Source organism: Cupressus sempervirens, chromosome 6 (assembly GCF_028749045.1).
Source record: "Cupressus sempervirens isolate cs-2001-9-10 chromosome 6, ASM2874904v1, whole genome shotgun sequence".
In the NCBI taxonomy this organism is placed as follows: domain Eukaryota; kingdom Viridiplantae; phylum Streptophyta; class Pinopsida; order Cupressales; family Cupressaceae; genus Cupressus; species Cupressus sempervirens.
In genome coordinates, this window is record NC_143123.1 from 619,135,104 (window position 1) to 619,149,065 (window position 13,962).

At 37.2% G+C, this 13,962-nt stretch overlaps 1 protein-coding gene across 1 annotated transcript; it reads left to right on the top strand.

The window, feature by feature from the left end:
• The first annotated feature begins 5,678 nt into the window (after nucleotides 1-5,678).
• LOC149553766 (uncharacterized) lies at nucleotides 5,679-7,613 on the top strand. Its single transcript, XM_089790376.1, has one exon. The coding sequence runs from the start codon at nucleotides 5,679-5,681 to the stop codon at nucleotides 7,611-7,613; it is 1,935 nt and encodes a 644-aa protein (XP_089646502.1).
• The last annotated feature ends 6,349 nt before the right edge of the window (nucleotides 7,614-13,962 follow it).

Here is a 13,962-nt window from a genome sequence, read left to right on the forward strand (position 1 = left end):
AACAATATGATGATAGACATTGCATCTGCACTAAGCTATGAAGAATTTGATGATATCAAGGATTGCCAAACCGCTTTTGACATGTGGAACAAGCTGAAAGAAATCTATGGAGGAGATGACAATGTGAAAAGAGCAAAAGCAGAAAGTCTAAGAGGACAATTTGACCAAATGAGAATGAGAGAGGATGAAAACATTGCAAAAAATGTTGATAGAATCAAAGCATGTGTCAGTGCAATCAGGGCATCTGGAGGTGATATCAAAGAAGAGATGGTTATAAGCAAAGTTCTCAGAACCTTGCTTCCCATCTATGCAATCAGAGTTTCTACAATTCAAGAAAGAAGGTGTGAAGCAAATCATAATATCAATTTGGAGGCTATAGTTGGAAGACTAACCGCATTTGAACTAGACAATTTTGATAACTATGTTCCAGCTTCCAAAAACACTGAATCAGCATTTGAGGCCAAACTTTCACTCAAAGATAAAGGCAAAAAGAAATCAAAGTCAGAAAGTGATGATGAATCAGACCAAAGTTCAGACAGTGATCTTGAAGTAATTGAAGCTCTACTGGCAAAGAAATACTCCAGAGGCAGAGGGAAATATAAAGGTAAAGTTCCTCTAATCTGTTTTTCATGTGAAGAAATTGGTCATATTGCAGCTAGGTGCCCAAACAAGCAGAACAATGATGAAAAGAAGGGTCATAAATGGAATAGAAAGAAAGATTACAAATCATTCAAGAACAAAGGTAAGAAATCATGTTTCATGGCTGAAAATTCTAAGGATTCTGATAATAGTGAAGATGATATTGTTTATATTGCTGTGAAAGATGATTCTGATAGTGATGAGGAAGATAAAATGGCTCTTATCTCTCATATAAGTATGAATGATACATGGATTATAGACAGTGGTTGCTCTCATCATATGACTGGTGATAAAACTAAGTTTGATCAGTTTGAAGATTATGATGGTGGCAGTGTAAGGTTTGGTAATAATGAACCTTGTTTCATAAAAGGAAGAGGAAGAATCTCTCTAACCAAAGAACTTATATGCAACAATGCCTATTGGGTTGAAGGTCTTAAACATAACTTGCTAAGTGTGGCACAGTTACTCAATACTGGATTTAAGGTGGAATTCATGCATGGAAAGGCAAGACTGTTGAATGAGCAAGGAAAGCTGATAGGATCTGGCACACAAACTAAAGGTAACTTGTTCTACCTAGAACTTGGTGAATGCTCATGTTTTATTGCTCAAATTGAAGAAAGTTGGTTATGGCATAAGAGGTTGTGTCATGTCAATTTTGATAATCTGGTGAAGATAAGCAAATTCAAAAAGGTAAGAGGAATTCCTAATATAAAGAAACCTGAGGTCGGTTTATGCAAGAATTGTCAGATTGGAAAAATGGGAAAGACTAGTTTTAAAAGTAAAAGCTATCAGTCTGAAGATATATTAGAAATTGTGCATACTAATTTATGTGGACCCATTGGAATTGAAAGTTATACTGGAGAAAAGTTCTTCATTCTTTTTGTTGATGATTACTCAAGAATGATGACTGTTATGTATCTAAGGAATAAATCAGAAGCTTTTGAGAAATTCAAATGGTACTTGGCAAGAGTAGAAAAAGAAACAGGGAAAAGATTGAAATTCTTAAGGTGAGACAGAGGTGGTGAATTCATTTCACATGAGTTCAATAACTTCTGCATTGAAAGAGGAATTAAAAGACAAGTTTCAGCACCAGGAACTCCAGAACAAAATGGGATAGCTGAAAGAAGAAATAGATCCATTATGGATTGTGCAAGGACCCTAATGATTGAAAAGAACATTGCTATCAAATACTGGAAGGAAGCTATCAGCACTGCAGTTCATACCTTGAACCGAGTACAACTGAAAAAGGACTCATTCAAAACTCCCTATGAATTATGGTATGGCTACAAACCCAATGTAAGTTATCTGAAAGTATTTGGAAGCAAATGTTATATTCTGAAAGAATCTAGAAAAGGTAAATTTGATGTAAAAGGAGATGAAAGAATATTTTTAGGTTACTCTTGTAAAAGCAAAGCATATAGATGTTTAAATCTATCTACTCACAAGGTCATAGAAAGTGCACATGTGAAAGTTGATGAGTTTGCAGAGAAATCAGAAGAAGAAAGCAAGAAGGTTCCTGAAGACTATAGAAGATTTATTTACATTGAACCTGATACTATACCAAGTACTCCAGTTAATCAGGAATCCTCAACTCCCGAGTCATCAATGACCGAGTTGCAAGAAGTTCAAACCGAGACACAGGAAGTTTTTACCGAGCTAAAAGAATCCGAGTCACTTTCAGACTCTACCAAGCAAGTATCTATCGAGTCTGAATCTACCGAGCCAGAATAGCAAGAATCTGAAGTACAAAGGGACAACAATGAAACTCATTCAAGAAGTAAAGAACCTGTGTTAGCTAAATATGTCAGAAGGCATCATGCTCCAGATCAGATCATTGGAGACAAATCTGAAGGAACTCTGACAAGAAGTAAGTTAAAAGGAACTTGTTTACTTGCTGATTTTGAACCCAGAAATATCAAAGATGCATTGGCAAATGATAGTTGGATTGAGGCTATGAATGAAGAAATAGAACAGATAGAGAAAAACAAAACATGGACTCTTGTATCTAGACCCAAAGATAAGAATGTGATTGGAACAAAATGGGTATTCAGAAATAAACTAAATGAAGATGGCAAGGTATCAAGAAACAAAGCTAGACTAGTATGCAAAGGATATGCTCAAGAAGAAGGTATAGACTATGGAGAAACCTTTGCTCCTGTTGCAAGATTGGAAGGTGTAAGAACCTTACTTGCATATGCTGCTCACAAAGGATTCAAAGTTTATCAGATGGATGTCAAGTCAGCATTTCTCAATGGAATACTGGATGAAGAAGTTTACATTGAACAACCTGAAGGTTTTGTTGATCCAGATAAGAAGAACATGGTCTACAAATTACACAAGGCGTTGTATGGTCTAAAACAAGCTCCTAGAGCATGGTATGAAAGATTGCATAACTATCTTATTCAGATTGGTTTTCAAAGGACTAATGATAATAGTAGCTTGTATATAAAAGAAGGTCCAGATAATAAGATTGTTTTGGCAGAAATATTTGTAGATGACACTGTTTTCATAGGCAATGATGATCTATGCAAAGAATTTTCAGAACAAATGAACAAGGAGTTTGAGATGTCTATGTTTGGTGAGATTAAATTCTTTGTAGGTCTTCAAATCCAACAAAGTAAGAATGGCATCTTCATCACACAGTCAAAATACATCAAGGAGATATTAAAAAAATTTGGTATGGAGGATTGTAAACCAGTTGGAACCCCTATGTGTACTGGATTGAAACTTACCAAGGAAGATGAATCCAAAGAAGTGGATCAAACACTGTATAGATCTATGATTGGAAAGTTGCAGTATGTAGTACATACTAGGCCAGATATTGCCCTTGCAGTCGGTATTGTAGCACGATTTTCAGCAAAACCAAGAGAAACTCATATAATGGCAATCAAAAGAATAATGAGATATTTGAAAGGAACTGAAGATTATGGGCTATGGTATAAATTTGGAGGTAATTTGGATTTGAAAGTATTTACTGATGCTGATTGGGCAGGAAACCTTGATGACAAGAAAAGCACAAGTGGAGGAGCATTCTTTCTTGGAAAGAGATTGGTTTCTTGGACAAGCAAAAAGCAGAATTGTACATCCCAATCTACAGCAGAGGCAGAGTATGTTGCTGCAACAGTAAATTGTTCAAATATTGTTTGGTTTAAGCAGTTATTGCAAGGAATGAGGATGGAAATCAAAGAACCAGTTGTTATGTTCTGTGACAATACTAGTGCAATCAATATATCAAAGAATCCAGTGATGCATTCTAAGACCAAGCATATTGCAATCAAATATCATTTTGTCAGAGAATTGGTACAAGACAAGGAGATCAGATTAGAATATGTCAATTCAAAGGAACAAATTGCTGACATATTCACAAAGCCACTACCTAAGGATGCATTCTTGTATCTCAGAGGTAAGTTAGGGGTTACACCCCTATCCGAAATTCACTAAAAACAAGTTTTAGTGATGCATCAACGCATACCAAAATGAAAATTTATCTGTTGATGCAGTCAAATCTGGAAGCTTTGCATATGAATCAGTACTAAAGGTACATTACAATTCATTTAAGTTCTATTGTCTTTGGCATTTGTTGTCAAAGACGGAGAGATTTACTTTACTGTCATATCTTTCTGAAATTTGTGTGAAAAAGAAAGTTCTTATGTAATTCCTTCACAGAGGGAGATTACTGAAAGAGGGAGAGTCTATCATCTTAGAGGGAGAATTGTTTTGATGACACATTGTGCTGATAAGGACTTGTTTTCAAATTTCATTCTGCTATGACATGTTGTGTCGCCATCAATGCCAAAGAGGGAGATTGTTGGATACAATTGATAATTGCATGATTGTCTTTGATGTTACACAAATGTCATATCAGTCATCAGACAGAGTCTACCGAGCTCAGAAGGTAAGTACAGCTGTTGACAAAGTTTGCCGAGCTTGCAAGGTAAACAAAAGAAGTTCAGTGTTTACCGAGCTCACTCAGTAATCAAAGGATTTGTTGTCGAAAGACAGTGTTTACCGAACTCACTCGGTAAACAAAGGATATGAGATAGGTTGTCAGTATTTATCGAGTTGACTCGGTCATCGAAGAAAAGTAGCAGACAGTGTTAACCGAGCTCACTCGGTCATCGAAGAAAAGTAGCAGACAGTGTTAACCGAGCTCACTCGGTCATCAAAGAAAAGTAGCAGACAGTGTTAACCGAGCTCACTCGGTCATCAAAGGAAAGTCGAAGAAATCGGTGTTTACCGAGTTCACTCGGCGACTGAAGGATTTCACGAAATTCTCTGTATTAATCGAGCTCAGTCGGTTAACACAGGAATTATTTTCTGTGTAGTATTTACCGAGTTAAGTCGATCAGCGAAGGATTTCTCGAAGGTTAAGTAATTAAATTTAATTACTTTATGTAATGTATGAAGCTGACTTATAGCACAATTATTTATAATTGTAACTTGTATTTGAGCCGGCTTGATAATCTGAAAGGTATATATGAAGGATCAAGTTGCGAATTCAAGTATGGAAGTATGAATGTGAAAAACCTAGCAGATATGATTGAATATCTAATATGCGAATTATAAGGAAGGTCAGAGCAAATTTTTGAAGGATCAGAGATGCAGAGTTGCATTTGATCAGAGAGGATCCAGAGGAACAGAACAGAGATCTGTATCAGCAAAGATAAGTTGTATTTATTTCAGATCACTCATTGTCACTTTCTAACAATTGTAACAGTGTTTTCAAATCTCTTAACAGAGTGGGTTTAACAGCCTTTTGTAAAATCCTCTAACAAGGTGGCAATTCAGTTGAATTGATCTAAAGACCTCTAGCAAGGCCACTCCTAGCAGGGTGATTAAATCCTCTAACAAGGTCGCACCTAACAGTGTGTTTTGTAACCTTTAATAAGGTTGGCTCCTAACAGGGCTCACTTCAGAAGAGTGAAAAACAGTAACCCGTCCCTCGGTCCTTTCATACCATTCCCCCTCTATCCTCGGGCCGTGTTTCTTCCTCCTCTCCCCTCTCTTCTGCCTCCAGCTTGTTTCCTCAATCAGCCAGCATGGAGTCTGCTGCTGTTCCCAATTTTTCCCCCTCTGTCCTTGATTGGGACAGTAAGCTAGTAGTTAACCTCTCTGATGCTCCTATCGATAGGCAAGCGTACAATTTTCTCAAAAGAGGCTGTAACTTTGCTATTGCTCCTCATTATATTCCTCATGTTCTCTTCGTGACGGAGATCGAAAGGTCAGTACGTTCTCTCCCTCTGAATATTGCAGAGGAAGTCCGTCAAGATTGTGCGGTTGCACTTAGGCATGCCAAACCACCCAAGTGCAATATCCGAGGTTCGGAGCTCAAAGCCATCAAGAATCTAGTGAGCAACAATGAGGTTATTATCACCAAGGCAGATAAGGGGAATGCGACTGTTATTCTTAACAAGTCAGATTATGTGACTAAAATGCTTGACCTCTTGGCTGATACCAACAGCTATAAGATCTTGCCTCGTAACCCATGCTCGAAGATTCTCAAAAATGTCAAGTTGGCATTGTCATCCTCGCCCTTTGATGAGATGACCAAAAAGCGCCTTTGTCCTTCAAAAGAAGTAACACCTCGTATCTATGGTGTTCCCAAAATTCACAAAGGGGGCATTCCTTTGAGGCCAATAGTGGATACCATAGGCTCCCCAACCTATAATCTCGCCTCTCACCTGGCCAAATTAGTTTCCCATCTCTTAGGAAAAACCAATTCTTTTATTAGAGACTCTAGCCACTTTGTTGATTTTATCAAAGACAAAAAGCTTAACAAGGATGACATCTTGGTTAGCTTTGATGTGGTCTCACTCTTCACTAAGGTCCCCATTGCTGATGCCGTTGAGATTGTCAGAAGGAAAACTGATAATGAGATTGCTGACCTTGTGGAAATGTGCTTAAGATCCACTTTTTTCTCCTTCCAAGATGTTATCTACGAACAAGTGGATGGTGTGGCAATGGGCTCACCTCTTTCCCCCGTCATTGCCAACCTCTATATGGAATACTTTGAAGAGGTTGCCCTTTCCTCCTTCCCTCTTAAACCTAAGTGGTGGAAGCGCTATGTTGATGACACTAATGTTTGTTGGCCCCATGGCCTTGACAAGCTAGAAGAATTCCACGCCCATATTAATAACTTGGTCCATTGCATCTCTTTTACTAAAGAGATTGAAGTTGACAATCAACTTCCTTTCCTCGACATTCTTCTCATCAAGCGGTCGGATGGGTCACTAGCTCGTAAGGTTTATCGCAAATCGACTCATACAGATCGTTATCTTCATGCTTTCTCCCATCACCACCCCAGCCAAAAAGTGGGTATCCTCAAAACTCTGGCCATGCGAGCTTATCGCATATGTGATGAGGATCACCTTAATGATGAGTTGGCACACCTTCGCCAAGTCTTCATTTGGAATGGGTACAGTAACAAGAAAATCTCCAAATCTTTCAACCTAGCCAAGTCTCGCTTTCTCTCCTTATCTAAACCTCCCCTCAGTCCTTTTGTCCCTAGTGCGTCCCTTCCTTTCATCGGGGGCATTTCCCACAAAATCTCTAAGATTCTTCTAAAAAGAGGCATTCGTTGCTCTTTCAAGCCTTGTCAAATTTTGAGAAATCATTACCCCCCTCTCAAGGACCGGAGAGACATCTTTCTCGACTCAGGGGTCTATAAGATCGCTTGCTCTTGCGGTGCCCCCTACATAGGGGAAACTGGTCGCTCATTTATTACTAGAATCAAAGAGCACAGCGCTGACATTAACCATGAGCGAACCCTTAAATCTGCCCTCGCGGAGCACTCCCTCACAACTAAACATCATATTTGTCTTGAGAACACTCAGGTGCTCTCTCGAGAAGATGATTTTTTCAAAAGAAAGCTCAGGGAGGCAATAGAAATACACAATCACCCTTCCAACCTTAATCGTGATGACGGTTGGCGCATCAGTGCTTCTTGGCATCCTCTTCTTGCTAAACTTCAATAGCCTTCCCCCCCTTCTCCCGACCGTGGTGCCTCTTCCTTTTTGTGTTTTCCATTTTCCTCTTTGGCTTTGGGGTTTTTGCTCTTTCGCTTGTTTCCTTTTTCGCTTTTGTTTGGGTTTAGTGGTGAACCCTCCCCCTCCTTTCCCTCTTTGTTTTATTTTCTTATCTGCAACCTACATCTCATTTACTGTCATTTCTTCGTTCCCCTCCCACACACTTGAACTTATCTTTTGTTTCACTTCCCTCTTTTATTCTTTCGTTCTTTTGTTATTCCTCCCTTTTTTATTTTTTTTTTTTTTTTTTATTTTAAAATTTTGTATTTATTTATTTATTATTATTATTATTATTATTATTTTTATTTAATTAATTAATTATTTTTTATTTTTTATTTTTATTATTATTATTATTATTATTATTATTATTATTATTATTTTTTTTTTTTTTTTTTTTTTTTTTTTTTTTTTTTCAAGTCTTTTTGATATTGCCTTCCCTTTTATTATTTTTTCTCCTTCTTTTTTCATTTCCTCTTTAGATTATTTATTTTAAACTCATTACTTATACATTTAATATAGCAAAAATTTTACATTAAAAATTGTTATGACCTTGTCTCGTTGTTCTCCGTGTCCATCTCCTCCTCCCACCTAGGCTCTCCCTCTTATATTCTACTGTGGTCTGCAACTCATCATTTTTTCTCCTCCAGCTATTCATATCCTGATGATGAATCACAGAGTGTGATTCGAAACGTTGATGCAAAAAAATGGCACACAATCGAATCCAGAATGCGCATCTTCATACAGTAACTAGTTACATTGGTGGTTTTTCCCATATTGAGTTTCCACGTTAAATCTGGTGTCTCTTGTCTCTTGTTTCTTGTGTTTTCAGTTTGATTATATGAGTATCAGCAATGAGTATTTCCTTTGACATCTTAAGGGACTTGTGGGAAAAGTTTTTGTAGTAACTGATTCACCCCTCCCCTCTCAGTTACTCCATTCTCATTTCCAACAGTTGTCATGACTGGAAAATGTTTCCTTTGATGTAAACTTGCTGGTAGGGGCAGCAAACTCCATGCTTCATGCATTCTTCATTGCTTCATGTAGTGAGGGAGGATTGAAAGCTTTCAACCAACCCTTCAATGGCTCCATCAATCCTTCCATGAATAAGACCACTAATCTTCTTTTACTAATGTTAGGAACCATGACCGATAACTGTTGGAATTCATTCACATAAGTGTTAAGGGAACCATGTTGTTTTAGTTGTACCAATTTATGAAAACTCACCTCAAGATCTTTAACATCAAACCTTTCAATCAACTTGTTAGTAAACTCCTCATATGTAGTGATAATGTTGTGTCCAAGAGTGACTAACCCATGATACCACCACTCATGAGCAGCTCCTTCAAGATGTAGTGTGGAAAATCTTATGACATTCTCTTCAGGCATTGGTCTCAAAGAAAGATAATTATCAAGCTTTTGAACCCAAGACCTAGCTATGCATTTGTTACTTCCATCATAGTAAGGCATAGAAATCTTACCAAGTGTTTGTTGATAGTCATTTCTTGGAGCATAGTGATCATTCCTTCCTCCTATCCTATTCATTTGATTCATGAATTGATCAAACATCCATATTTATCTCATATCAGGAGGAAGAGTGATATACTCCAAGTAGGCCTGTCTATCTTCATCTCCAAATGAAATAGCTGGAGTAGCATGTGGTTTTTCTTCTCTTGGTATAAAGGTGGGAAAAAGAGGCCAAGAGGCTATTCCTCTAGTGTCTTCAGCATGATGTATAGACCTTCCCTCATTATCTCCACTATGTTTAGCGATGTTTTGATTTTGAGTGGCTATGTTCTGATTTTGAGTGGCTTGCTGATCCATTTTTGCTAATAAGCATGACAACATACCAAGCATGGTATCAAATTTCCTTTCAACTCTTGCATCCCTATTTTCTTCTTCTACCATATTTTGAACTATTTTGTTGGTATCTCTTTCTCTTAATTCTTTTGAGGATTTATCCCCTTCAACCTGTAGATTCTAATATTGTTGTTTTCATTGTTCCCTATTATAACATCTGATTTCTCTCTCACTCATCTGTTGTTTGACTAATCACAGGATGGCAGGATGAAAGCTCTGATACCATTGTAATGAGCCTTGATCAAACTGGTCAAAATTACCCTAATTTTCTACTTGTAATAAATGGTTGCAAGATCCATAATGAATGTAATCCTTTCTTTCATCTGTTAATGCACTAAAAGCATATGATGCATCCACAAACAAGACATCTTTACAAGATCTGAATACAAACTAATATAAAAGCCAAAACTCTGGTATCATATATATAAATAAATGATTAATTCTGCTAAAGACTAACACCTACAGGAGTAGCATATAATATGCATGAATAAATAGGAGAAACCTGGTTCTTGAAGTTTCTTTGAGTCTCCACTAACAATGCAATCAATATCTCCAGGTATTATGCCCTAATGACAAGGTAATATAGTGTTCCTGCAACAAGCTCCTGTAGAAAATGCCCTACTTATTCTTCATCTTCACGCCTAGCCCTTGGCCACAAATTTGGCACAATGAAGTGACTGCAATACCACCTCCAATTGCCAATAATTCAGGTGATGTTTCACACCCTCAAAACTGCTATCATTGGGAGTTTTCATTCCCAAAGACAAATTGATTATCTACAGACCCTTGCTTCCACAAATACACATGCAAATGTTTATAACAAATTCAAATGCCTTCCCATGAGGCTCTCTCCTCTATTTATATTATTCCCCCTCCCCCCTTCTAGAAGAATCATAAGTGTTATCTTATCACACTATTTTGAAAGCTTCCCCCTTTCCAACAATAGATGATTTGTGCTTCTTGATGATTCCCTAATATTAAATTAATTAAATATAAAGTCATCTTTTTAATTTTTAAATTATTTAATGACTTTATAAGAAATCAATTTAATTATTCCACTTAGCCTTTGAAGGATGAAAGGCTAAGAAATCTATTGAGACTAAAGAGATGGGGACATTACATATTTAACTCAACTGTGTGTATCAAATCAAACCAAACTGTGTGATTATGATGTATTATATGTATTGTTTATGTTTTGGGGTGTTGGAGTTTGGCCTAGTTTGACCAGTCTTAGGTTGTTACCAGAGGTTTGGGGGTGCTGGGAATGTGATGTTATGGTGATTTGTTCTCAATCTTTTTAGACCCAACCATGGTAATGCAATGGCATGCTCTATGATGTGTGTGGATTATTGATTGTTATTGTTCTCTAGTTTCCTTGTGTGAAGCTAAGGTGTATGTCTATGAGATACCTAACTTAACCATTTTGAGTCATCGATCAATTATATTTGATTTACTTTCTAGTTGCTATGAGAGGACTAAGGTGTTTTAAGTGATTTTTTCTTGATGATGTCATGTTGTGACATGTTTGACTTGACCATTTTGGGGTTTTTGATCAATATTGTGATTTATTTTGGGATAGTTTTTCCAGTTGCTTGTTAAGAACTAATGGATATTGTGATTTATCATGGATGTCTTCAGTTGTTGATAGAGAACTGTTGTGATCATTATGATTATGATTTGATGCTTTTCAGTTGCTCGTGGAGAACTGATGTGATAATTGTGGCTAATCTTTTGATGTTTTCCAGTTGCTTGTATAGGACTGAGGTGATTTTTATGATTTGTGATTTCTTGAGCCTAGGGTAGGTTATCTATGTGTAGTTTCAGGAAGTGGCTTGAAATGGGGGATATGAGACCCTAAGTGGCTCTGGTGATGACTCATTGTAAGTTGTTTTTAATAAGTGATAACATTACACTAAATACTAACTTAAATGAACCTAATAATAGTAATTGTATGTTCTCACGCATGCCTCGAGTGCTAGTATAGACTAGGATGAGAGTTGAGAGAATGCTTGGTTATGACCTTGCATTCCATAGTATGCCTCGTCAGTACGAGAGGATACTAGTGGCCGCAGGATCACTAGGGACCCGAGATTCCTAAGGGATTGCTTGAGTAACTTCCAACGTGATTCATGTGATGACACTTTCCTGCTTGCATAGTAGGTTTCCTATGTGTCTTTCTGTGCCTCTGGGTCTAGATGTTGATCTATGTTGGAACCTTTGAGTTAGTATACTTTTAGGATTTCCTAGACTTAGAGAGTAGTTGTGTTTTGTGTTTTGATATCATGTTTGGGACTTGAGACTATCTCCTAAGCTCAGTGGGAGTGGACCATTTAGGTTCCACGTGGTCGGGTGGTAGTGCTTTTTCACTCTTACCATTGAGATCCGCCCATAGTCATCGTGACTGGAGCATTCTTTGTTGGCATTTACCTTCATTCTGTTCATGGATCATTATGATGGATGGTTATATTTTATGATGGATTTTATATCTTTTGATGTATGGATGTACCTTGTATGGTGGATGATTTCATTTATTTTATTGTATTGCATTTGCATCATGGATCCAAAGAGGATGATTTATTTCTAGTTTTACATATGTATATTCTTTTAAGCCTTTCATACCCTGTGACATGTACAAAGGATGAATGAGCATTCTGAATTAATTTTCCAAGAGGCATTCAGAACAAATGTATATTATGGACATTGGACTTTTCTAATTATTCTTTCATGTGGATATGGTAGTTGATAGACTTAGAATTAATTAAATTTAAATGTGACTCAATGTCTTGGGATCCTTAAGGAATGTAACCAGTTATGTATGTTTGTTGATGATTTCATGTTATTGCTTCCACTACTATGTGTTTGATGTGTATGTTATACTTTCTTACTTCAAAAAAAAATGTTTAGCAAACTTAGTAAAACTTTAGGTGAATTATTTTGGATCCCTTGGCAGGGTGTTACATCAAATGCTATAGGATAGTCATGTTGAGGTCTATAATAACTTATCTCATTTCAGAGAGATCACATTTTGTTTGGATTTAGCACAACGATCTTGCTCAATGCCAAAACTTGCAGTGTACCTCAGTTCATAGGTGCATCATTGTGTAACTTTGAAACCACTAATCTTGGAATTAAATGATCAAATCCATTATCTCTAGATGGGTGGGTGAACCCTAGTGACACCCTTGTTCTGGCCACAGAGAGCCTCCAACATTTGCGACCACCTCGTTTTGAAGAGTCTCTAAGGTGCTCTAAGTGTGTTTTGAGGGCGATCTTCTGAGGGTCATAACTCAGAGCTCATGGAGAACATCAATGCAACATCGAGTGCTATAGGATGGTCATTTGAGGTCTAAAATAACCTATCTCATTTTGGAGAGATCACATTCTAATTGAATTAGGCATGACAATCTCACTCGATGCCAAAACTTGCAGTGTGCCTCAGTTCATAGATGCATCACTGTGTAACTTTGAAACCATTGATCTTATCATTGAATCATGAGCTCTATTAGCTCCAAATGGGTGGGTGAACTAGAGTGACACCCATTTTCCAGCAACAGAGAACATCCAACATTCACAACCACCCCATATTGAAGAGTCTCCAAGGTTCTCTAAGTGCATTTCGAGATTGTTCTTTCAAGGGTCGTAACTCAGAGCTTGTGGGGGCTATCAATGAAACATTGAATGCTAAAGGATAGTCATGTCGAGGTATACAATAACCTATCTTAGTTTGGAGAGATCACATTCCATTTGGATTTGGCATAGTGATCTTGCTCGATGCCAAAACTTGTAGTGTTCCTCAGTTCATAGGTGCATCACTACATAACTTTGAAATTGCTAATGTTGGCATCGAATCCTCAATGCCATTGGCTCCAAATGGGTGGGCAAACAATAATGAGACCCTTTTACCAGTCGTGAAGAGCCTCCAAAATTCATGGCCAACCCATATCGAAGAGTCTCTAAGGTGCTCTAAGTGCATTTTGAGGTCGATCTTTTGAGGGTCATAACTCAGAGCTCGTGGGGACTATCAGTGAATTGTAGAATGCTATAAGATGGGCATGTTGAGGCCTATAATAGCCTAGCGACATCTAGTGACATCCCTATTTTGACCATAGAACCCCAATAATGTCTATAACCAGTACATACCGAAATGTCTTGTAAGACCAAAGATGGGCTCCTAAGACCAAATTGGCCATGTATTTGGCTAATTGTAGACATCCTATGCGATTGCAAAGATCATTTCAAATTAAACATATAAAATATAATTTTAAATTTAACATTGCATCAAAATTTGATAATAAAGGTTGTTAAAATGTTCTTCAAAAATTATTGCATTTGAATTGAATATAACAAACATGATCAAAATGAATGATATTCCATAAACATGAACAATACACATGATCCATGATAAATTGAACAATACTATACTAAATTAATATGCATATCC